The 25,686-nt window shown below is 40.0% G+C and overlaps 1 protein-coding gene across 4 annotated transcripts in view; it reads right to left on the bottom strand.

The window, feature by feature from the left end:
• Positions 1 to 10,167: 10,167 nt before the first annotated feature.
• The window catches only part of dpy (fibrillin-like protein dumpy), a 297,715-nt gene continuing 282,196 nt past the window's right edge, over positions 10,168 to 25,686 (bottom strand). For all 4 annotated transcript variants that reach the window (XM_089634031.1, XM_089634030.1, XM_089634029.1 and 1 more), the window contains 14 exons: positions 25,212 to 25,565; positions 23,860 to 24,072; positions 22,762 to 22,959; positions 22,443 to 22,640; positions 21,558 to 22,349; positions 21,259 to 21,471; positions 20,985 to 21,170; positions 18,751 to 20,868; positions 18,225 to 18,662; positions 15,616 to 15,854; positions 14,505 to 14,775; positions 13,743 to 13,981; positions 12,276 to 12,462; positions 10,168 to 11,894 (listed from right to left, as the gene is read on the bottom strand). In XM_089634031.1, the coding sequence (XP_089490157.1) occupies positions 11,659 to 11,894; positions 12,276 to 12,462; positions 13,743 to 13,981; positions 14,505 to 14,775; positions 15,616 to 15,854; positions 18,225 to 18,662; positions 18,751 to 20,868; positions 20,985 to 21,170; positions 21,259 to 21,471; positions 21,558 to 22,349; positions 22,443 to 22,640; positions 22,762 to 22,959; positions 23,860 to 24,072; positions 25,212 to 25,565 (5,882 nt within the window). In that variant the 3' untranslated portion in view covers positions 10,168 to 11,658. The remainder of the gene's footprint in view (positions 11,895 to 12,275; positions 12,463 to 13,742; positions 13,982 to 14,504; positions 14,776 to 15,615; positions 15,855 to 18,224; positions 18,663 to 18,750; positions 20,869 to 20,984; positions 21,171 to 21,258; positions 21,472 to 21,557; positions 22,350 to 22,442; positions 22,641 to 22,761; positions 22,960 to 23,859; positions 24,073 to 25,211; positions 25,566 to 25,686) is intronic.

The following is a 25,686-nucleotide window of genomic DNA, read 5'->3' on the forward strand; positions in this document are numbered from 1 at the left end:
TTGTTATTCTTTGTTTTGTCACCGCTTTGCATAAACTGTACATTTAGTGTTATATTATTATATATGTATTGGGTGAGATAAGGAATAATTTTAAGAATATGACCACTTCTTCTTCTTTCGTATGGTGGGGGGTCAGAGGGGGACATCTAGATCTGCGAGCCATTTTAGGGCCTCAGGCGTCGCCATGTGGACCTCATCAATCCCGCCGGGGAATGAATGGAGCGGGCATTTGTTGACCACATGTTCGTGACCATGACCACTAATACTATACTACCGTTTTTAAGTTTATTAAAGTAAAGCGCACTTGAAGTGAAATGACACTAAACTGCGCTATATAAATGCTATGTTATTATTATTATTAGGATCACAAGAGCTTCGTTCCTGGCATCTATATCAGAGTACATCTTGGTTTTAGTATCCCAATTAAGTCAAATCCTCATATAATTTCAAAAAATCCGTCAAAAATCAAAATCGTTATTCATGCCTGTAATTTTGTTTATTTTTGATCGCTAAATATGCGCTCACAAACAACTACGTATACTGAGTAATGTTGGTTCAACCATGCTACAGATGATCCAACTCGGTTGGCGGTTGGATGGTGTTTGAATGATCTGGCAGTACACCCATTCAACTTAATGGCCGCACCCCCTCATCTCATATTATTCATTTCCACACGGTGTAACTTTGCATTCAAGTCAACCAGATTTATTCAACTGCTCGACCAAATTGAATGGTCTGTTAGCACTCATTAACTTTACCAAAAAAAAATAATTTTACGAAAGCAGTGTTTGTTTTTACAATATAATTTTTAACATATTTGATATATTGTATGCACCATCTATGTAAACATTTTAGCAGTGCATATTGCATAGCAGATTTTTTTGTTTGGGTTTTTGTTTCTTCTTGATTTCTTTCATTAACTTTGTACATTCTTGTGCAAAGTTATTGGAATGTTTATTATTTTTTCTTTTGCTTTGTTTACACAAATAATCTTATATTTTCTTTCTTCTTTCTATATTGTACAATGACTTGTCAATAACTATCATATATGTAAACAGCACTTGAACCGGTGTGCACGCATAATTGGAGCAGTCCGCCCAAGGCAACAAGGAACCAAGGTGCCAAGGCACTGATAACACCTAATGTATACATACGCTAGCCGAACTGCCAAGCTGAATCTCAACTTATGGGAAAGGAGCGAAGCAACCGCAAATGGCGCGAAACGCTGCTTGCAGTTGCGTCGTTTCTTTCCCGTGCTTCGTGGCTCGGTTCGCAAATGTATACGTAACCTAACACAGTACGCTTTAGAATTTTACTAGCGCCAGGCGCCGTCTGGCGTAGGGCCCGGCCCGTCCTGCCGTTAAATCTAAATCAATAAATTAATTATCTCCCGCTTTCACTAATAATATAATTAGACAGCCTAGAGGCGGAAAAGTGCAAGAGTACTGTACCTACTTCGAAAGTTATATTTTCACATTTATATGAACCACAGAGTTAATCTAATATTCATTAGCCCTCGTCCAGACACTCTTCACAATGCATATAAGCAAGTGAGTTAATAAATACTTGAACATTGATAGGAAGGCCCGAATAAATTATTATAGTCACAATAGATTTCATACTTCATACACTTTTCCCTTCTGATTGCTTCATAATTTAGTTGTAAGTTGGGAAGAGCTCACATGTCAATATGCTTTGTGTGGAGTGTCTGGACGAAGCTATGACTAAAATATATTCGTATGCTTGGTAAAATTATGTAAATTAGTTAATCTTGAACTGCAGTGGAAGTGAGCTACGGAAGCAGCTAATCTTGATGATTGCAGAAGCCTTGTAGGGAACCAGCAACCTTGAATCACTTTGAATGATAGGGGAAAGGTGATCCCTAACTTGGTATAGTAGCACTCCAAACAGTCCAAACTTCTCTTTTGAACTTTAATGAAGTGAGGTTATGTGCCCGTCAACATGTTGATGTTTATCATATTTTGAGAAAATAAAATGCTGAGTACTGTACCATCACTTTTTACTGAATATTCATCACACCTTTTTGACTTGATGAAAAAGGGCATTCCTTCCAGAGGCGTTTCCTTGGTATGTGCATTTGTGCATTGCACTGCTTGTCTTCAGTCTTCACATAACTTACAACGAAATCTGGGCTTCAGTCATCGATACACGAGAGTCTGCTCAGATTTATATTTGAGCTTTGTATTTGAGGTATCTTCTAATACAAGACTCCCGCACAAGCGCAAAAATATTCCGATATGCACAAAACTTTGTTTTACCACACTACGGAGACAGCATCGGGCGACATCAAGACAAACAGTACATGAGTTTCAGTGATGAAACAATTTACAGGAATTAGATATTTCATGTTGGGTACCTATGATATGTTCCCTTATAATGTCTGGTAAGAGGTATGTATATTCCATAATTACCAGGTAACGTGTGTAGCATATAGGTGTGTGTGTGTGTGTGTGTGTGTGTGTATGTAAGGGTGAGTTTGTATGCACCTTTATTCGAGGACCTTCACAGGCCTTTAGACCCAGAATCCGAGGACTCACACGAATCCGAGGACGTCCTCGGATTCAAAATGCGAAAAACTGAATATGTACCTATAATCTATGCGTTCTGATTGGTCAACTGTCGAAATTTTGGGCCGATCGGAGAGAGTCCTCATTTTCGTGGCGAAAAATATCGTGTTTAATTTGGCTAGTGTTTCATTAGTACGGATGTGTGACCACCAGGGCGGCGCCACTAATGCTGGAAATCACACACAGACCCTAAACCGAGGACTCTCTCAAAGTCCTCGGTTTCGTGTTAAAAGGTGCCGATTGCCGGAATGTGAACACCAGGAGGCGCTGCAAGCTCGAGTGTCAAGAAATCTCATCTACGCCCTAAACCGAGGACCCGTCGTTCGAAATTCCTACGTGCATGTGTATATAATAAGTATTGCACTATTAAGATTGTGCCGACAAGGAATTCAGTTTTTGACTGTTGAAACAAAATTCAATATTGCGTTTAGTTCGTATTGTGAACTATGTTCTGTAATACTGTTTAATTTGATGTACGGTATTGTAATATTTAATAAGTAATTAGGACAGCTGATCAAGTATTTGATTAATCCGCGTCATATATTCTTCTTTCACTCCATTCTTCGTTAATCCGCTCTATGACCCTATTACCTACACCTCACAAAAACGCCTCTGTCTGAATTAAGGACAAGGGAAGAATATTGCCACCTGGATGGGTGATGTTATCAAGCGGGTTAAGGAGGAGCTGTAGGAAGGGTTTTATTAATGCGGATCTTGAAGAGTCGGAAAAAATTACCAAACGCAGAGTAACATTATCATCAAATAAAACATACAAAATCGTTAAAAAAATTTTTATGGTTTTTTAGGTAGTCTGACAAAAAAATTAAGACAACAAAGTCGTTTATAATTAATATTATTGAACCAATATAATAATGATTTAAAACAAATATATGCCAAGAATATTCTTATACAGTGGTGCCTCACACAACGAACTTAATTCGTTCCAGGAGCAAGTTCGTTATGCGAAAAGTTCGTTATGTGAAACGCGTTTTCCCATAACAATACATGTTAAAAAAAATAATTCGTTCTGTAGCATAAAATATGGTAAGATGACATAAAAAAAAGATAAATTTTTTGTTATTATTTTTATTTAGATACATCTAAAAACATAATGAAAAAAACACACATTTTTTAATTTTAAGAAATAATCGAATCTTGCACATCTTCATCCATTTTCCGCCGATGGTGCAGTGAAAAACCTGTCCAAAGTCGTTTGTTTCTCTCTTTTCTTCAACATCTGCCGGAAATAACGGACAAGAGTATCGGAGTACAGGTCGTTGATCCTGTTTGCTTCAGCGGAATCCGGATAGTGGGCATTGGTAAACTCCTGAACTGCTTTCCATTTGACCAGGATGTTCTTGATGTCAGCAGTTGGAATTGGTTGATTGTTTGATTGTTGCTCCTCGTTATCAGATGACGCTTCCCTTTGAGCATTGTCCTGTTGTTGGGCCAGAAGTGTTTGGAGCTCTTCAGTTGTCAGCTCTTCTTTGTGTTCCTCAATAAGCTCCTCTACATCCTCTTCCTCTACCTCTAATTCCAACCTTTGGGCCACTGTGATGATGTCCTTCACCACTTCTGTGTCATCAACTACTGCTTCTTCCTGAATCCACGAAGGCACAAGCATCTTCCAAGCAGAAATGAGGGTCCTTTGTGACACTTCTTCCCAGGCTTTCTGTATAAGTCGTATTGCCAAAAGGATATCAAATTTCTCCTTCCAAAACATTCGGATAGTCATATTGTCTCCACCAAACTCGCATTCTTCAAACACCTTATTAAAGAGGGCTCTAGTGTAGAGTTTTTTAAAGTTCGCAATAACTTGCTGATCCATTGGCTGGAGAATGGATGTGGTGTTTGGTGGCAAATACTGCACCTTGATAAAAGGATAATTTTCCTGCAATATTTCTTCTAGGTCTTTTGGGTGAGAAGGGGCATTGTCAAGTATCAGAAGGGCGTTGAGCGGCAGTTCTTTTTCCAACATGAATTTCTTTTCGATTTAATTCGTAATGAAGAACGATTGCTGCGATACGTGCGTAAGTTAAGCGTACTACCCAGTGACTAACAGTGTTGCCAACTCGAATTTTAAAGTAGAGCTAGGCGAAACAAAAAAAAGAGCCAAAAAGGAGCTAAAATTTTGAAAGTGACATAAAGCATGGGGGGGGGGGGTTGTTTCAGAGAAGAAGACGCAATGCAAAATGCAATACGCAATAGCCGGCCTAGGCAAGTTACTTGTATCGGAGTTTTTGGGAATTTCATTTTTTTGGGAAGTCCCTGTACCGATGTTTCCACCAAAGCATTAGCGCCGTTTACACGCGCACTTCGGAGCGACCGAGTCCCGCGCCACTTCAGGCCCTCCGCGCAGAAAAGTAAAGATCGATAAGTTTACAGCGCAGTTCACTGTGAGACTTGCGCGGCGGCCTGAAGTGTCGCGGGACTCGGTCGCTCCGAAGTGTGCGTGTAAACGGCGCTATTTTTAGTAACTGTTTACTTGTGCAGGAGTTCGGGGAATCTCTTTTTTTGGGAAGTCCTCGTTATTTTGGAATATTATTGCAAATATATATATTTTTTAATATTATTTCACGTGAATAAGAGCTGAAAAATCTGAATAACGAGCTAAGAAGCTAAATGACTTTTTTTGGAGCTGACGATGTCGATTTAGAGCCAGATCTAGCTCTAAAGGAGCTGAATTGGCAACACTGGTGACTAACGAGTCTAACGACTAACGACTGCCTGCGCGGGAGGATGCAATTAATCGGCAGTGATCGTAGAAGATCGGGCGACTTCGTTGTGTGAAGCGAAGTTCGTTGTATGAATCGTGAAATGAACGAAAAGGAAGTTCGTTGTGTGCAGCATTCGCTGTGCGAGGCGTTCGTTGTGTGAGGCACCACTGTATATCATTTTAAACACAGAAAATCTCCCAATGAAACTCGGATACATGACACAAGAGCCTCAAATTGTTTTAATTTTTTTATTTTTTTTATTAGTAAAAAAAGATACACGAATTACATAATATAACAATTACATAATATAATTACACAATATAGTACAGTTATTAATTACACTATATTAGTATTTGATGTACCCCCATAAATAAGCAGGGCTTGTGTGTATGGGGGTGTTGTTATATTGGTTTATATTTGGTACGATTCAGTTCAACTGTTCGGAATACTTTTTAAGGTGGCTTTTGAATTCGTTTATATTTGCATTCATGTTTCTCATTTTTTCTGGTAATGAGTTAAAAAATTTAACTCGGAGATATTCATGGTTGAACTGTCCTATTGTTTTTTTTACATTTAGGAGTAGGAAGTATTGACATTTGTCTAAGATTTCTGTTATTTTTAAAGGGTGCAATTTTATTTTGAATATAGTTTTTATAAATTTGTAATGTTGCATGGTAGAAGAATAATGCACTTAATTTTCTGACCTTAAATTGTTTGAATAAAAGTTCGGACGAATATGAATAGGGTTTTTTTAATATGGTTTTTATTATTAGTTTTTGTGATATGTAAATTGTTTGAGTTTGATTTTTATATGTACCGCCCCAGCCTATAATGCCGTATTGTATAATTGATTGACAGAAAGCAAAGTATGTGGTTCTAAGTAATTTTTCGTTTAAAATATCTCTTAAACATCTAAATATATATGTTAGTTTCCTTATTCTGTTGTTCAGAATATTTATATGTGGGGACCATTTTAAACGCTGGTCTATTGTTATGCCTAGGTACTTAATATCGGTCTTGCTTTCTATGTTTGTGCATAACATATTGCATTTGTGGTTTTCTGTATTTTTCACAGAGTGAATAATTATGTTTATTTCTTTAGGTGTTTCTTGTTTTTTAATGAAAAATGGTAAATAATAAGTTTTTTTAGAATTTAAAGTCAACAGGTTTTCATCAAACCATAATTTTAGTTCATTGATATCTGTATTTGCCATGTTATTTAATTCTGACCAGGTGTTTGCTTTTAGTAGTAGGACTGTATCGTCAGCGTAAGAGAAAATGTCTCCATATTTGGAAATATTGAATATATCATTGACATATATAATAAATAACAATGGTCCCAAAACCGTGCCTTGGGGTATTGAAAAGTCGCTATATTTTGAATCGCTGACTTGATTGAGTAATTTTACTTGTTGAGGTCTTTTATGTAAATAACTAGTTATCCATGCTTAGACTTTTCCACTAATCCCTACTGATTTTAATTTACTTATTAATTTTTTATGTGATATGCTGTCGAAAGCTTTTTTGAGGTCTATAAATATGCCAAGACATTTTTTATCGGACTCTAGGGCCGTATATAAGAAGTTGGTTATTTTTGCTATCGCGTCGTGAGTACTTGTATTTTTTTTGAATCCGAATTGGTTATAATTAATTATTTTATTTTCTTCTAAGAATGTCCAAATTTGTTTTTTTACAATTTTTTCATATATTTTTGATATATTCGAGAGAAGTGAAATCGGGCTATATCGATATACGAGATGTTCCAAAATTCAAGACAAGTTTTGGCCAAAGAAACCACATATATCTGGCAACCAAACTCTACAACATCCTTCATCCAAGTTTGAAAAAGATAAATAAGTTTAAGGAAAAAATCAAAACATGGGTACAAATTAATACAGACATAATAGAATGTATTAAAAACATAAACCTACCAGTCCGCCTCAGCACAGGACCACCTAGTGAGGAGGACTAAGAACAAACAGATGAAACATTTATATTTATATACACTATCATATTTTGTAATTCTCATCAAACCTGTAATTAAATAGTCACTAGTAAAAAAAAATTAAAAATTAAAAAATTTATTAAATGAAGACAATGTAAGCGAAACTCAATCAAAAATCTGGAAACAAAAAATCAGAAAAAGATATTGGCACCTCTAGGACTCGAACCCAGGACCTCTCGCTCTTCCGGGCGAACGCGCTAACCACTGCGCCAAGGTGTCGATATCAAATTCGTCGTTGTTTGTCCTGGGCTCGAGTCCTAGAGGTGCCAATATCTTTTTCTGATTTTTCTGTTTCCAGATTTTCGATTGAGTTTCGCTTACATTGTCTTCATTTAATTAAATGTTACAATTTGAGGTTTTACTCATAAAGTTAAAATAAAATTTTAAAAAAATTATAATTCTTTCCTTCCAGGCATGATTCTTTACATTTTATTTCTTGGCGTTCTTTTGTATGATGTTGTGCACATAAAATTTAATGTTTTTCCATGTTCTCTGTCTTAAATCTTGTTCATTGGTCAAACATTCTTCGCACTCTTTTTTGTTTGGAATTTTTTTTCTTATCCAGAAGACAGCCATTTGCCTTGATACGGCATCTTTCTCAGCAGAAGTCCACATTTTCCTTGCTGTTATTTTCTTTTTCCTTGTGACATGTGCATTTATTGTTGGAATCTCATCCGTACCTACTCCGTGGTCATCTGAATCCCAATCTTCATTTTCCACGTTTGTACCATTAGGAATCGGAGGAATGGATACCGAAGACGGTAATATTGTCGCGGACACGGATTTTTCTTGAAGGTCAATAGTATCTAGATTTCTGCCTTTATTTTCGGCCAACTTTCCGCCATCCATGGCCAGCAAGAGTTTACTCACCTTGCTCAATTGTATGGTACTTTCAGGAAGACGGTAAAACTCTCTATGAACCCGAATGTCATGGCCCATGTATGTTGCCAGTTAGTCCATTTCGTTATTTTTGAGGTTCAATAGCTGAGATGCAGTTGCCACTTGCTTCCGTAATTTTGTGGATGTCAGAGCTTTGGGATCTTTAGCACCACATTCCAAAGCGAATTGTCGTAATGATGTGTCTGATCTCAAGAACATAAGCGAATTTATTTTAGCAAATAGGTATACGTTTCTGTCTAAAATTCCCACAGACGACCTCTTTCCAATAAAATATTTAGCAATACGATGAGGCGTATACTTTTGCTGCCTGTTCACCGAACGAGCGAACGTTAGGACGAGCCGCGACGCTTCCAAGATACGTGTAAGAAATTCATTCCACACTATTTCGAGGACCCAAGACCTCCAAAAACTATAGACCACTAAATCGAGGACCTTCCGAGATCCGTGTATTTTACGTATGTGTAATCCTGAATACGTGGACAGGCCTCGGATATGGGAAGTCCTCAGTTACCGGCTGTGTATTCCGGTTTTTTGAGGACCGTTTTCTAGGTGCTTACCGGGTGTATGATGAAACCGAATAGACAGCAACGATCACGATTAACTTGAGTATACGTATAAGTGTAGAATACATGTCTACTTTATATAATATAACAGGACCTCGAATTCGGGTAGCCAGTTGAAGTCCTCGAAATCGGGATTGGACAAACAAGGGTGAGTTTGTGTGTGTGTATGTGTATGTGTATATGTATGCGCATTGAACAGTTTATATTATTGATATGATGCCACGTTTGAATTTGGGCAGTGAATCCGAAAAATATATAGCAAATATATAATGCGTAATCCAGTACGCCTGGAATGTATTAGTTTTGGTATACTAATTTGCAATGTTTGCACTGCAACATATAATATTACACAAATTTAAACACTTTCAAGTAATTTTCAGAGATTAATTGCACGTCCCTTACTCTCAATATGATTTTCCGAACGCTTACTTAGCAGTATTATTTATTAAATTATTTAACAAATGTAACATAGTGAAGAGAATTAATTGCAGTACCCCTATTAATTAATTTGCCACACTTATATTACATACTAGGTACCTTTTAAAAATTAAATGATCTGCTTTCAGTCACAGGCCGCCTCTGATCCCCTCACTTCTTCAAACATACTACTCGTAGTAAATACGAGTCAGGGGCCGCCTCTGATTCCCTCACTTCTTCAAACATACGACTCGTAGTAAATACGTGTCAGGGGCCGCCTCTGATTCCCTCACTTCTTCAAACATACTACTCGTAGTAAATACGAGTCAGGGGCCGCCTCTGATTCCCTCACTTCTTCAAAAATACTACTCGTAGTAAATACGAGTCAGGGTCCGCCTCTGATTCCCTCACTTCTTCAAACATACTACTCGTAGTAAATACGAGTCAGGGGCCGCCTCTGATTCCCTCACTTCTTCAAACATACCACTCGTAGTAAATACGAGTCAGGGGCCGCCTCTGATCCCCTCACTTCTTCAAACATACTACTCGTAGTAAATACGAGTCAGGGGCCGCCTCTGATTCCCTCACTTCTTCAAACATACGACTCGTAGTAAATACGTGTCAGGGGCCGCCTCTGATTCCCTCACTTCTTCAAACATACTACTCGTAGTAAATACGAGTCAGGGGCCGCCTCTGATTCCCTCACTTCTTCAAACATACTACTCGTAGTAAATACGAGTCAGGGGCCGCCTCTGATTCCCTCACTTCTTCAAACATACTACTCGTAGTAAATACGAGTCAGGGGCCGCCTCTGATTCCCTCACTTCTTCAAACATACTACTCGTAGTAAATACGAGTCAGGGGCCGCCTCTGATTCCCTCACTTCTTCAAACATACTACTCATAGTAAATTTGAATGTCGAGATGGGCTGATTTTGCAAGTACATATAAGATTCATGGGAAAATAATAAAAGAGTGTTTATTTTATAATTTGATTTTATTTTTATTACAAAGCAATAATATCACATAGGATTTAAACAGAGCAGATTACATTTTCCTAAATTTTGAAAAGAAAGATCGAGTGTTAGTTTTTTAAAAGAGACATTCGAAAAGAGATTTTAGTAGGAAGAACTGGATTAAGTCTGCTAACAGTATTTTAATTATCTCGGGCAGAGGAAATTGCGCCTCGCAGTTAGTATAAAAAGGAAATAAATTATTTTACAAAGTAGACACAATCAAAACGCCAGTCTTATTACGAACAGTGTTTTTGTGTAGTTTTACAAAGCTTATAAACAATATTTGGCGAGATGATTGTTTGATTGATTGATGGCGAAGAGTGAAGTTTGTCACTCTCTGAGGACGGGGATTATTATGTAGTTTTAATTCAACTTTTCGGAAAATACTTTCTTTAAGTCAGTCCTCAGACATTGCAGCACCTTGTGCATTGGAAATAACTAATACGTCTAATATAAATATTACACAACTTCACTTTATACAGCATATTATTATATAAAATACATATTGGATTAATTTGTAAATGAATAAACTATTTAAAACAAAGTCTTCCGGAGGCTCACTACTTTAAAGCTAAGAACACTTCATTTGGAGAGTAAAAATAAAGGCAGTATATAAATGGACTGGGATTGTACAAGAACATGTCTACATGTATACTGTCACGAAGGAGGAAGGCGAAGGAGGAAATCATGAAAAGTCACTATTAAAGAGTTAGCTAAGAAGCCCACCACCTAAGAGATTGTCCCTCGTCAGTTAAACACGTTTAATCATCTTATTCTCGCACATGGAGCCCCCGGAGGAGTTGTTCGTCATAAGGACTAGCCCAGAGCTACTACTCTTTCTACACCGTTGACTCTACGAACCAACTCTGCTCTGGGCTCTCTTTATAAGCATTATGAACTAGAAATACATTTCGTCCTTGTTATAATATACACAACAATAAGAGCACCATTATTGCACACGAATATTGCATTTAATTTTACATGTGCAATAGTAAGTATATAAAAAATTCGTTGTATAGAAATATCGGGCCGGCCGGCCATCGGGATTTTCTCCTCGAGACGGACGGGCCCGAGGCAGTAAGGGTACATAATTTATTCTATACAAGTCGTTGACTTTCGAAGGTAAAAATCAGATAGGAATAAAAACGTCTTCTCAATTAAAATTAGTGGACGGATTAATCACATTAAGAGAGGCAGTGAGATGGAAACACTAAAACTAACATGGCGAGCGCTTCTGTCTCGCAATTCTATTCACAAATTCATAATAGTATATTGTCTCATTATTTCTATAAATCACTAGAACAGGCTTCAAACACAACAGCGCAGGAGAGCGAATCGCAATCGTGTCGATTGCGAAAGATGTACGTTGCACCAGAGTAATTGCGTTGTATTGTGTTTGTGGCGTGTTTAACTATTAAATGTCTTATATTTTAGGTAATTATTGATGTAGTGGTCAGTGTTGAGGAGGGAGCGTGAGGTAGTCCTGGTGCGGCTGCACGAAGAGTGGGTTGGGGAAGTCTGGAGGGTGGGGCAGGGGGCCGGGCGCGGGGGCAGTGCGGCGCCAGCCCAGCAGCCAGCAGGACACAGCAGCCGCAACCGCCACCAACGCCAGCAGGGCCGTCAGCGCTAGAGCCACCACCAGCCACACCAGCGACACACAGATGTCCTCATTGCGCAAACTCGAAGGTGCTGCAATACAAAATAATACAATATTATATACAAATCCCAAAAATCAAAGCATCCACCAATTACAGGTTTTTTTTCTTTCAGTTTTTCTCTGTGATCGTAACACAATAATATAAAATAATATATATATTTATTATTATAAAAAAAAATATATTCATAAGATAGAAAGTCTTAGCAATGACTGAGTAATGAAATTTGCAATGCCTGTTCAGCTCGCAATGTTTTTTCCACCATGAACTATGGAGCTTTGAAAAATCTTATAACTGTCCAGTAACAAGACGACAAAAATAAATCACTTTTTGAAAGATTTCGAGGAAATCTCAGATTAAATTTAACACTGATTAGATGATAAATGATTGCAATAAAATGGATAAAATGGCATACCTTCCGTAGGATCTGATATCCTGGCGGGGTCCCTCCTCTCGAAGGTGAGGATGGCATTAGAGTGGATGGTGATCTCCTCCCTCAACTGGCCGTCCAGGGTCTCCGGCAGGGCCAGGTCCGTGGAGGTCGGTATATCTTCCGCCGCACGACGCCTTCTTCCAAACGCATCGTAACCGCGGCAGTTAACCTGAGAATCGTGATGTTCATATGAGTACAAATAAAGGAATGGATTGTTGTAAGTTTGTAGCCACTCCTGCCCACAGGAAAAACACAACAACTTACACACTAGCAGAAAATATCTCGGACGCTGTTATCCGAAAACAATGGATTCGCAACTCTCAACTTGGACAGACCACATCTTTTCACCTTGTTTGCTTATTCGTATATCGATTATCATTATCAATGTCTTGATCTTAATTTTTAAATGAAATATACACATAAAGTAATCCCAGTGAAAGGCTGTATGTGACCTCATCATTCTAGTATCTTCTGTCTTTCGTTTTTATACAAGACGTTTGAGAAGGAAAATTTTTATGTACGCATTTTAGGACGATCATCGATGACATCACCTACGATCTCTCTCTGGGACTACTTTATGTAATTATCGCACAAAAGTTCCTACTGACAAGTACCAGAAGGTTGAGTGGCTGAAAAAAGTGGTGATGGGAAAGAGGAATATTATGAGGTATCTGGCTGTTCAGATCTGGTCACTAAACACGAATAAAGCCATTAAAAGCAAATTTTCTGAATCTTGGTCCCTCTCCAGGGCTATACTTGCACAAACGAGGCACACACATTCTATATATTATTTAATTGAAATTATAATATATTGTGTATGTGACATTTAAATTTTTTTTACTGAAAAACAAACAATCCCGGGTTACGAAAAACCTGACAATATTTGGAAATCTCCTACTACCACCACAGTAAGCGGAAAATGTTGCTTGTGTTGTGATGGAGGACTTAGCCAGCCGAGGAATTGAACTTACAACGCCTGGGTGGGACCCAAACGCGATGCCAACTCAGCCACCGACCGGCCACCACCGACATTAAGGGTAACCGGGCAACCAAAGTGGCAATTCAACACAATCTTGAAAAATGATACAAAGTCATGAAAAGTGAAAAATTAGGTTAAGTTAGGTTAGGTTTAAAGTTTTTTTTTCATCACTTTCCAAACATGTGTTGAATTGCCTGTATCAGTATTCGAACCCGCAACTTCTGAGCCCAGACCCAAGGAGTTTGCTACTCTGCCAGAGGTTTTCGTTACTGGTTAAAATACATATCTGGTTTTGGCAAGTGCATCTCTTGTGCGACATATAAAAAAAAAGATTAACCTTCACAGCACTGGCCTTTTCAATGCGATCTATTTTTTGACATAATGTATGTATTTTAGTGAAACTACATGGATCACATATGCGACATCTGCAAATGGACATTAAAGTAAGTTTGAAAAGGATTTTGACTTACCGGTTGACATTTTCCAAAGCAGACCCTGATGTTACACTGGAATCTGATGTTGTCACTGCTGGGGAATTTGAAAGCATTAAAGCTGGCTAGGAGGGACTGCATGTCGCTGCTCCTCTCCCATTCCCCGAATATGGTTGGGTCTGTGGCACACCCATTCTCATCTGTTACTACGTACTCATTCTCCACATTGTCTTCCATTGTCTTGGCCACACAGCTCCTGGCAAAACCTCCGTAAATGGCTGGAAAAGAAAACATTTATGGGGAACGAAGATTTTGTGAATAAACAAAAGTGTTTATTGTAAAAGAAAAAAAAACAAAACGTTGTACATAAATAAAAAAAGATGCTAATATGCATAGTTTTCTGTTGTTGTTACTGCTGTTGAATGTGTGACATTTAACTGTTGTATAATTGATAACTAATATATTTATGGATGTATTTTGATGAAACATGACAACCCTTACACACTTAAATTTATTTGAGAAGTTCATCTCTTTCAGGATACATAGGTAACAGCTTGTAAAAGGGTTTGACCAAAAACATTTTATGTATGAGGAGATTGTGGGGTGTTAAAATGAAGCATTCCAGAAGGAAATAACTTGCGCACGCCGGGTTTGAACCTGCGACCTTCAACCTGCTAGTCGAGAGCCCTACCCTCGACCATGGAGGCCGTCACATTGGCTATTTGATTATAATGTTACATTTATCCTGTGAAACATCCCAATGTTTTGGGAGGTGATCATTCAACGGAGTAAAATACTCACTTGAAGGTTGCACGTCCACCTGCAGCATGAGGTTATCGCCGATCTCGGCGGAGTTGATCTCCTGTCCCGTCTGGGTGACGATTCTCATGGAGCAAGTGGGCGGCGGGCCTGTGTTGGCGATGGTACCAGCCGTTGTCAGCATGGACACATTGAAGCCCAGCGTCACGTTCTGCTCGCCAGTCTGGTACACGCACTTGATGTGGTAGGCCTGAGCTTTGTACGTTACGAGCTTGGGGTGTTTCTGGATGACTAGCACGAAGCTGGCTTGACCCTGGAGCAAAAAATAACATTTTGAGTTAGGTCATGGAGGTTTGAGATAGTCGTATAAGAACGATGCATGAAGTGAAATATGTATAATATACATAATATAATGGGTTAATTAATGTAAAAAAATTGCTAGATTATTACGCAAAGAAGTTGTTCTAGACAAATGGATAATTGAAGGGAAAACATAACTTAAGAGCAAAAAAGAGTAGCAGTAATTGTCTTAAAGAAAGGTTGTGATTGTATTAAAAGTATTGTGTGATGGAAATTTTGCAATGAGGAAAAGATAATATTTTATGAATTATTATTTAAAACCAAAGAACCATGTAAATATGCAACAATAGAATATAATCTTAAGTATATATCTTGAATATATCTTATTATGTACATATTTTGAATATAACTTGTTAACTTATATAATCTTATAATTTTTCGTTTCTTTCCATATTACTATGACTGCCAATAACTTTCATGGATGTTATATAATATAATTAAATAAATAATTGTATTTCATCCATATTATGATGTTACTGCAATTGGATGGGAGTTGAATCTGACCCTCAAAGTGGTGAAAGTATTGTAATGTAATAATAATAGGGTGGGTTTTTCTATCAACAATAATTTCTATGACTATGAAATTGACCAAATTCCATTAAAAATACTGAGTTCGATTCCAGAGGTAAGATGTCCAATGGGCCGTCTCAGGCAAAGCAACTCCGTAGGCTGTGCAAGGAGAGGCTGGACCTATGACTAGAGTACTAGTATGGAACGATGCCGTCGAAGCAGTGCACGACAGCCCGACCCAAATAGCACAAGGGGAAGAAGATAAGATGAGATTAAAACTTACATTGACATGGACAAGTCCGCATTCTCCAAAGTGAACCTTGAAGGTCTCGGTGCGGGGCGGGGAGTCGGGCGGCAGAGTGACTACCCTGCGACACCGTCCCTCCTTGCTGTGGCCCTTGACGTACAGAACCCCGTTGAAGCCGCTCTCGGCGATGTGGATTTCCACGCTCACGCCATCGGCCAGACAGCCTACCACCATGTCGGGGCGGGGGAAGTCTGTGCGGAATGGAGATGTGTGGTCTGGAATGGTAATAGATGTACATATTAGAATTAAGACACAAAACTAATTTACTGAAGTTATTTCCAATAAAATACAAAACAAATGAACTCTAATCGATGGCACAGACATTGTCCCCATGTAAAACAGGAAAAACCTTAATTTTGAAGAGGTGCATGGCATCTCTAAATCGCACCTATCCAAGGATATTCACTTATCAAATTTAATTATGTTATAATGGGTTGAAAAATTGAATGAATTGTAACTAACTAACCATCAGGGGTAGACAGAAAGGATGGATCGCCAAACAACTCTGTCTTGGCACTCATTGCCTCATTCACATTCATATAATATCTCATACATACTCTTCTATTATTCTGACTCTCAACATGGCCCGACTCTAGTATCTGATTCACTTGATCCTGATCCCCGACCTTTTCTACCAATCACATTTGCATTATATATTCTCCTTACATTCCTTTTTTCATTCATTCGCTCTACATGCCCATCTTACTCATTATGCTTATATCAGCCTTGTATTCTTTGCAGGTCTCCACATTTCTAACATGATAATACATGGTTTTACTACCATACACCTTGGGGATCTGATTTTACTGCATTCAGTCTACTTTCATCCTTCCTCTGCCAGTTCCATGCCTCACTGCCATACATCAAGGTAGGTACCATTGTGGACTGCCAGCTTCGCTTCTTTGGACAGTTTTTTGTTAGCGCGAACCGCGTTCAGTCCTCCATTAATGGAGATACCTGCATTTACCTTTCTTTCAATACCTCAGCTTTCCTATCTCTCGTAAACATACTTCCCAAATACACAATTTCATCCACCTGCTCCAAGTATTCATTATTCACAACTATATTGCACACTGCTTTAATAGTCTCTCTTTCAAACACAATGACTTACTTAGGAAATTGAAACTTTTGCAGATACGTTGTAGTAAAGAGTTTTAGGCGTATTTTGATTTGAATTGTTGAACGTAAAATAAGGTATTCGATCTGGTGTTGCGTTCGGGGCAACGAAATACAATCTATTCTAATAGAGCTGGTGATTCAATGAAGCATTTCACAATCTTATACAGAAACAGTGTGTCAATTTTATTTTCATTGTAAAGAGTAATAGGGTTACTATATATTGATGATTTTCAGAGAGAGACCACAGGTGTTTGAAATTTTTTAAATATTTTCAATTCGGTTAACCGCTTCTGTGCCAAGAGCGAGTTAACTCGCATTCTTGGCCTGCTGTGCACAGCTACACTTCTACCTACTGGCATTTAAAAGGTTAATAGAAGTTTGGTATTGAGGATTCCAAATGACAGATGCAAATTCAAGATGAGATCTTACATATATATAATATAATACTATAGGTGTAAAAGGTATTTGAATGGTTTTGTCACCGTAGAATGTACCCCATTTGTCTGTAGGCTTTTTCTAAGATCTTTATATACATGATCTTTAAACAACAATTTAGAGTCAAGTAATACTCCAAGGTCTCTGATTTTTTCAACTCGTTGAAGAGGAATGTGGTTCAGGTGGCAAGTATGGATGATTGGGTGATTTTGCGTGAAAATGTTATCGCATTACATTTATTTATGTTTAGAAATAATTGATTTCCTATGCAATATTCAATAATTTTATTAATATCTTGTAATTTTGTATATTTTCATATTGTCAGCGTTAAGAATAAAATCAGAATGACTGATGACATGTTTGATTTCATTGAAGTACAAAGTAAAGAGTAGGGGCCCTAAATGGGAACCTTGAGGTACTCCTGAGGGAATGCTTATTATGTATGACATATAAACCTTTAAGGGCAACAGCTTGACTTGTATTTTTAATGTAAGATGAGAACCATCTGAGATTTCCACTAATACCAATTTTTTGAGTTTATTTACGAGTATATCATGATTCACCTTGTCGAAAGCCTTAGAAAAATCAGTGTAGACAGAGACAACCTGTTTTTTTTTGTCCATATAATTAAGAACAAAATAAGTGAACTGCCCCAAGTTCGATTTAACAGATCTGCCTTGAAAAAAACCGTGTTGTTGGGGGTTGATAATTGTGTATTTACATAAATTAAAAAGTTGGTCATAAACAATTTTTTCCATGATTTTACTTAGAATGCATAGTTTTGATGTAGGCCTATAATTTTCAAAATCATGTTTAAATAACAGGTGTAACAGGAGCCTTTTTCTAAATAGTAGGAAATACGCCTTCCTTGATATAAAGTGTAAACAGTAATGTCATAGGGATAACAAGTTGTTCAGCACAATTAAATGTAAAAAGTGGATGTCACATCCAGTGCTTTTTTTCGTGTCGACATTTTTCAGATATTTTAATACTAATATGAAATAATATAAAGTTCTGATAATGTAACTTACTGCAGTAGAGTTCTGGGTTTCCAGTATATCCGGTGATGCACTGACAGATTGCTTGATGGTTGGTGGCATTGCACAGAGCATTCACTCCGCACCTCTTGATGTTGCAAGGGTCGTCGCACATCTCGGTTTCCTTGTTACAGTATCTGTGGTCGGGGCAGTCACTGTCTGTCACGCACTCTGGTTCGGCTTCTCTGACACAGTTGCCGTTGAAGTCCAGGTGGTAGCCGTATTCCACGGGGCAGACGCAAACGCCTCTCTCGTCGATGATCATTCCACGCTCCAGGTCACACACGCAACGGCCTCTATCGTCGATCTTGAGTCCCTTGTCTGCGGAGCATGGGGCGCAGTCACCGTTTTCGTTCAACGCTGATCCCGGCAGGCAGACACAGTTTCCTGATTCATCTCGTACAAATCCTTTATCAACACGGCACAGGGACACTATAATAAATAAGAGGAATATTAATAAAACAAATATAATGGATGGATTGGATAAGTTGAAAGCAACGAGTAAATAATGAATACATACTCTTGTCACACTGTACCGCTGCGTTTCCTTGGAAGCCAGGAATGCATTCGCAGATCATGGTACGAACTGGCAGGGTGTCGAGGACTTTGCAAAGAGCGTTAACACCGCAAGGTTTAGTTTCAGCGCAAGGATCTACGCACTCTCCAGTAAAGCAAGCTGTTCCCGAAGGACAGTCATAGTCGCTCTTGCATCTAGGTTCTACATCCCTGCTGCAACCAACTGCTATGTCACCATTAAAGCCAATTGGACAAGAGCACTCTGCCTTGTAGTTGTATATTTTACATTCCATGGGCGAATCGCAAGGATTGCTGACTACACAGGGGTTCTCACATTTGTTGTTGATGCAAGCTCTGTTTGTGGGGCATTCACTATCGGATCTGCATCCAACAAGAACACAGGCTACATTAGGGTTACCCATCAAGCCAGGCGGACATTCACACACGGCACGATGGTTGATGCCGTAACACTTGGCTTCATTTCCGCAAGACGTTCCGTCTGGGGAGCAGACCGGTAGGCATTGTCTGTTAACGCAAGCATGTTGGCCAGAACAGTCAGTGTCATGACGGCATCCTATTTGAATACATTCAATGTCCGGGTTTCCTTCATAGCCTTGTTTACATGTGCAGACTGGTTTGTGATTTTTAATTCTGCATTCGGCATTCGGACCGCAATTACATGGGTTTCTACAAATGCTATTGATACAAGCGGTATTAGGTCCACAATCGTCATCAGTAATACATCCGCCAATAGTGGCAATTGGTGTTGTTGGTTTGCATGTTCCACTTCCACTGCTAACGTAGCCACTGGGGCATACGCAGATCATGGTTCTTACTGGCAATGATGGAACCACTTCACACTCTGATGGTCTGGTGCAAGGTTCTAGAACGGTGCAAGGGTTTTGGCACTTGTTGCTGAGGCAGGCCATTCTGGCGGGACAATCTCCATCTACAGTGCACTCGGGTCCTGGTAAGGTCCTACATTCTATGTAAGGATTTCCAATCATTCCTTCGGGGCACTTGCACATGGGGATATGGTTGTTCACGCGGCATTCCGCACGGGTCGAACATGGGTTGTCGTATATGCAGGGGCTAATACATTGGCTGTTGATGCATTGCCTGTCAGACGGGCAGTCACTGTTACTCTGGCAGCCGACAACGTAGCATCTGTCATGTGGATTTCCTCGGAAACCACTCAGACATCTGCACTCTGCCTTGCTTCCAAAAGCGTAGCACTCAGCGTTGGTTCCGCAAGGATCGTTGACCAAGCACGGATTAACGCAGTTACCATTGATACAGGCTTTTCCGGAGTCACATTCAGAGTCGATTCTACATCCTACAGTGCGACAAGCGACATTAGGATTTCCTTCAAAACCGTCTTCGCAAGAGCAAATTGGTCTGTGATTTTGGACAAAGCAGGATGAATACAAGCCGCAATTGCAAGGGTTCTTACAAATACGGTTAATACAAGCCTCTTGAGAAGGACAGTCGTTGTCTGAAGTACAGCCCGGAGGAACTGATGTCACCACGGCTCTACACTCTCCAGCGTTATCTGGCACCCAGCCTTCGGGACAAGTACAGACCATTGTGCGCACTGGAATACTATCGAGGACATCGCACCTGGCGCTCTTGGCGCATGGAGTTAATTCGCGGCACGGGTCAACGCACTGGTTTCTGATACAAGCCAGCTTACTGGGGCAGTCATAGTCCATCTTACATTCAGGTTCATCTGTGCTGAGGATGGGAGTACGTTCACAGAATGACATGGGATTGCCGTTTGGAAGTTGATCAGGGCATTTGCATCCCACCGCATGATTTTGGACGAAGCAGAGAGCATTCTGTGCGCACGGTATATTGTATGAGTTGACACATGGATTGACGCAACGGTGGTTCAAGCAAGCCCTATCATTTGGACAGTCAGTGTCGGAGCGGCATTCTTCCCTCTCGCAACGGTCATAAGCGTTTCCACTGAATCCAGCGGGACATCTGCAGGCTGAGCGATGGTTTTTGCCGTAACATTCTGCTTGGATGGAGCATGGACTATCAATAAGACATGGATTTACACATTCCCCATTGAAGCATTGCTTGGAATCTTCACATTCATTATCAGACTGGCACCCAACTGCAATGAAAAAACAAACAAATATTAATAACTAAAATTCATAAATTAACAAAGTTTAATGATTTTTTGGTCTAAAACTTTTTTTTTTTATAACACTAATCAAAAGTCAAACTTACTCTTTGTGCAACCAATTTGAGGATTTCCGTAGAATCCTTTTTTGCAGAAGCAAATAGGATAGTGGTTGTTGACTTGGCACTCAGAGTTGGGTCCACAGTTGCATGGACTGGTACACAACCTGTTGATGCAGTTGGTTGATAGGGCACAGTCTGCGTTGGATGTGCACTGGACAGTGTTGGCAATAGCTGGAATATAAAGAATCGATTTGATAAAAACATGGTTATGCATAAATTTATGATGTTTATTAAAGTGACTGTTGGTGAAAGGACTTACGTGGAATACATTCGATCTTGGGGTCTCCGGTGTAGCCGGCTGGACACTTGCACATGGGAGCGTGTCCCTGCACGTGGCAGAAGGCCCCTCGGGCGCACGGATCTCCGACTATACAAGGGTTGACGCACAGTTCATTAATGCACATCCTGTCGTATGAGCACTCGTCATCGCTGTAGCAATCTGGTTGGGGGGCAATCACTGGTATCTTTGGCACTGTAATTGAAGTTAGAGCATGTTAGATATGTAAAGGTAATAATTTAAAAAGTATAAATTAAATGTTTTGTGATTATGAAACTTACTGTTGGTGCATTCTACGTGTGGGTTTCCAACATAGCCTGGTGCGCAAGTACATAAGCCACGATGTCCTCTAGGGGTACACTGGGCATTCACTCCGCAGATATCCACCTTGCAGGCCTCTATGCAGGAGCCTCGGATGCACTTATCCGTTTCTGGACAGTTTGAATCTGTGACGCACTGCGATGTTACTTGGATAATTTGCTTGCACCTTCCATTCTGGTCAATCACTGTATCGAGTGGACACTGGCAGATGACCGTTCTCAGAGGCAGGGTGTTGAGCACTCTGCATTCTTGGTCGACGGTGCAAACATTGGCAATGGTGCAAGGGTTCTGGCAGCGGGAGTTGATGCAGGCATTCATGGATGGACAATCGGCGTCCACAATGCATTCTGGTTTTTCAGCTTCGACCGGTTGTTGGCTGCGAGAACATTCCACGAAGGGGTTTCCATTCATACCCGGAGGACAGACGCACTTGGCCTGGTGTTCGCGGCCTAGACAAGTTGCGGAATCCGCGCATGTGTCATCATCGCACACTGGTCGACACACTCGGTTGAGGCGATCGCAAGCTTCGTGGTCGGCGCAATCCTCGTTGTACTGGCACTTGACAGATATACAAGAGATGAGTGGATTGCCTTGGGTACCAGCTGGGCAGATGCATTGGGCACGATGGGATTGTATGGTGCACTCAGCTCCGCGTCCACACTGAGCGGTGCCACCATTGCGGCAGGGATCCAAACAGTTCTCATTGATACAAGCCTTGTCGAAGGGACATTCACTGTCAGATTTACATTCAGCTAGAAAAATAAAAGACACCATTTAGTATTTTAATATAAAATGTTAAATACTTATATATCTACTAACATATGGCAATTAGAAAAATGTCTTACGTTTGTAGCACTGGACTTGCGGGTTTCCTCCCCATCCGTCCAGGCAGTAGCAAGTTGGTCGGTGTTGTGAGACCCGGCACTCGGCATTGCTTCCGCAAGGAATGTTGGCCGCGCATGGGTCCTGACAACGCTGGTTGATACATGCCTTGTCAGAGGTACACTGAGAATCTGATTGGCATTCTGGTAGAGATTGAGGAACTGGAAAAAAACACCAAAATAATTTAATTTATTCCTAACTTGATTAAATAATAATGAGCTGTGTTAGATTCAGTATGAATAGAATACAGCTAATTAGATGTGTGTAGTTAAATAGACAAACCTGGGTAACAGTTACTGAATGGATTTCCTACAAGCCCGGTAGAGCAAGTGCATGAAGCCTTATGGTTGGTAGGTTGGCATTGGGCATTGGCTGCGCAAGGATTTCCGATAACGCAAGGATTGACACATTGCCTGTTGAGGCAAGTTTCCGTTTGCTGACAGTCATTATTGCTCGAACATCCGGGCAAATCTTGAGGTGCTGAAAGTTACAAACAAACAAACAAGTCAATCAATATACATTCATAAAACATGTTTTCAAACAACCTGAAAATAAATATTCGAATTAATGATTGTGTGTTGCTGTTTCATGAAACCTGTTTTATATGACCATCCATACTTACTCTTTTCAAATATCTTCAGTAGAAATCTAGATTGTTCGAGGATAGAAAAAGGGTAGGAACTCTTGGAAACAAAGTGTTCAATGTATTTACATGTTTACAAACACACCACGTGCGAACATCATCAGAAAAATTATAAAACATTGTATATGTACAACAGAAAAAGTTTGCAAGTATTTATAAAAACGGTGCTGAAGAGATTTTTCCAGAAGAAATACCTGAGAGAACACTTATTACTTATTCAACATACCTAGAACTGATTTCATATGTATCGCTGAAGTTCTACGGAATAGCTGACAAAAACAAATCATTTTGAAGGTGGATTAATAAATTAAAAGTAAATGTAGTTTTAGAAATGGAAACTGTGGGACTCTACATGTTAACTAACATTCACTATAAATCCTCAAACAAAGTTAAAAATAACCTGTCAACAAGCAACCTGTGAAATATGTACTTAACAAAACACACGTCTGTGACAAGTTTAAAACATAATATGTAAATACATATGTCACCGGGCTACTTGCAGTAAACTAACCATTAATGATGATTGAATACTTTCAGAAGTTGAATAGGATATCAATGTGATGAGAACTGATTTTACACTGAGTTTTCATCATATATCTGACCAATGAGAAAGCATTGGAAACAGAACTTCAACATTATCAACTATGTAAAAGAATAAATAGTGGTTAACAGAGATGGCCCAAGTTTAATGTAAGTGGGAATGATATAAGAAACAGAGTAATGTATTTGTACGGTACCTAGTTTGCACTCCACGTCGGCATCTCCCACATATCCCGGGGGACATAGGCAAGCCATGGTGCGGAGTGGAAGCGTGTCCACCACGGAGCACTCGGCCAACTTGCCGCACGGAGTGGTCTCCACGCACGGATTTTTGCAGGCACCGCTGAAGCAGGCCAGCTTGCTGGAGCAGTCAGCGTCCATACGACATTCAGGTTCCACTTCGATTATGACTACAAACATAAAAATGAATGATAAATTTTCTGATTCTTCTGTTTTCCGTTGTAAGGGAATTCCGGGTGCAATAAATGGTAGGAAAATGTAGTATTTTTTTTTATTTTTTATATTAACTCCACACAGGAGGCCCTGAAGAAAATAATTTCCCTCAGGGCCTATGTCATCTTTGGGGATGCTGTGTGGAGGGTCTTTTTGTGGAGAGGAAGGAGTGAACATGGGTCTTGAAGAGTCCCATGTTGTAGGAGGGAGGAAACACAGAGGCCGGCAGTTCGTTCCACAGCCGAGCTGTTGAACTCAAGAACGAATCGTAGAAGCGACCCGTTCTCATGTGACAAATGTCAACCGTGTACAAATGTTGGGCGCGCGTTTGGCGTGTATCCCGACTACGCACCGGTGCGGAAGGGATCAATGACGCTAGTTCCTCAGAGCATCTTCCATTGTAATACCGATAGAATAAGGACAGCATACCTACCCGACGCCTGTGCTCTAAAGATTGCAGTCCGTTTGTTAAGATTGGGGAATCTATCAAACGGACCGCCCGTTTTTGCACAGAGTCAAGGGTTTTTTTCAGGTATTTAGGGGCTCCGGACCAGAGATGGCTGCCAAATTCGACAGTAGGGCGCACTTGTGATTTGTACAGGGTCAGCAGTTGTGTACTATTAAAGTATCTGCGGGCCCTGTACAGTACGCCCAGCTTCTGAGAGGCCAGCTTTACTCTGGCTTCGATGGAACCCCCATACCTGAGCTGGTCACTTATAGTTACACCAAGCATGTCAATGGAAGGCCTGTTAGGGAGATTGATAAAGCCTATGAAGCTGTGCATGCCATGAAGAAAGAAAAGCAAAACTCATCATAGTAGGATTTCCAAGATCAGGAAAAATGCATTTCCAACTCCGGCCCCTAAAGTGATAATCTCCTATTACATATAGTTAATTAATTATCTACAATACAGGCTACAGTGTATAAGAAATAAATAGTTAAATGGTAAACAACCAGTACAACAATTGTATTTCGTGAAGTCACCTATATCACGAATTTAGTAGCTTCCAAATAATAATATATGGAAGTATGTCCTTGTAAAAATTCAAGAGGTGCTTTTGTAGCTAGGTCTGTTTTTATTTTTAAATGTACTTACTGCGTTGGCAAGACACCGATGGGTCTCCCGTGTAACCGGGCGGACATCTGCAGGAAGCACGATGGTTGAACACGCTGCACTGTGCCGAAGGAGCGCAGTTGCAGGGGTCCTGGCATCTCTCGTCCTTGCAGGCGAGACTCGATGGGCAGTCATCATCCTGCACGCACTGGGGTCGCGTGCATCTGAGTTGCGGGTCGCCACGGAATGTGTCGGGGCACACGCAGCGCGCGTGGTGGTTACCGTCCGACACGCACTGGGCGTTGAGGCCGCACTGAGTGATGCGGCATGGGTCCACGCACTCGCGGTTCACGCACGCCTGGCTGGGGGGGCATTCAGAGTCGCTGCGGCAGCCAACTGGGAAAAGGTAAACATTTAGAATAAGAAACAACAACAACAGCCTCAAAATATTTTAACACAATACAGATTATGTTAATCAATGAATAGAAATTGAATATTTATATACGGTGACACTCTT

Source organism: Hesperophylax consimilis, chromosome 8 (assembly GCF_061612785.1).
Source record: "Hesperophylax consimilis isolate HC1 chromosome 8, BYU_Hcon_1.0, whole genome shotgun sequence".
In the NCBI taxonomy this organism is placed as follows: domain Eukaryota; kingdom Metazoa; phylum Arthropoda; class Insecta; order Trichoptera; family Limnephilidae; genus Hesperophylax; species Hesperophylax consimilis.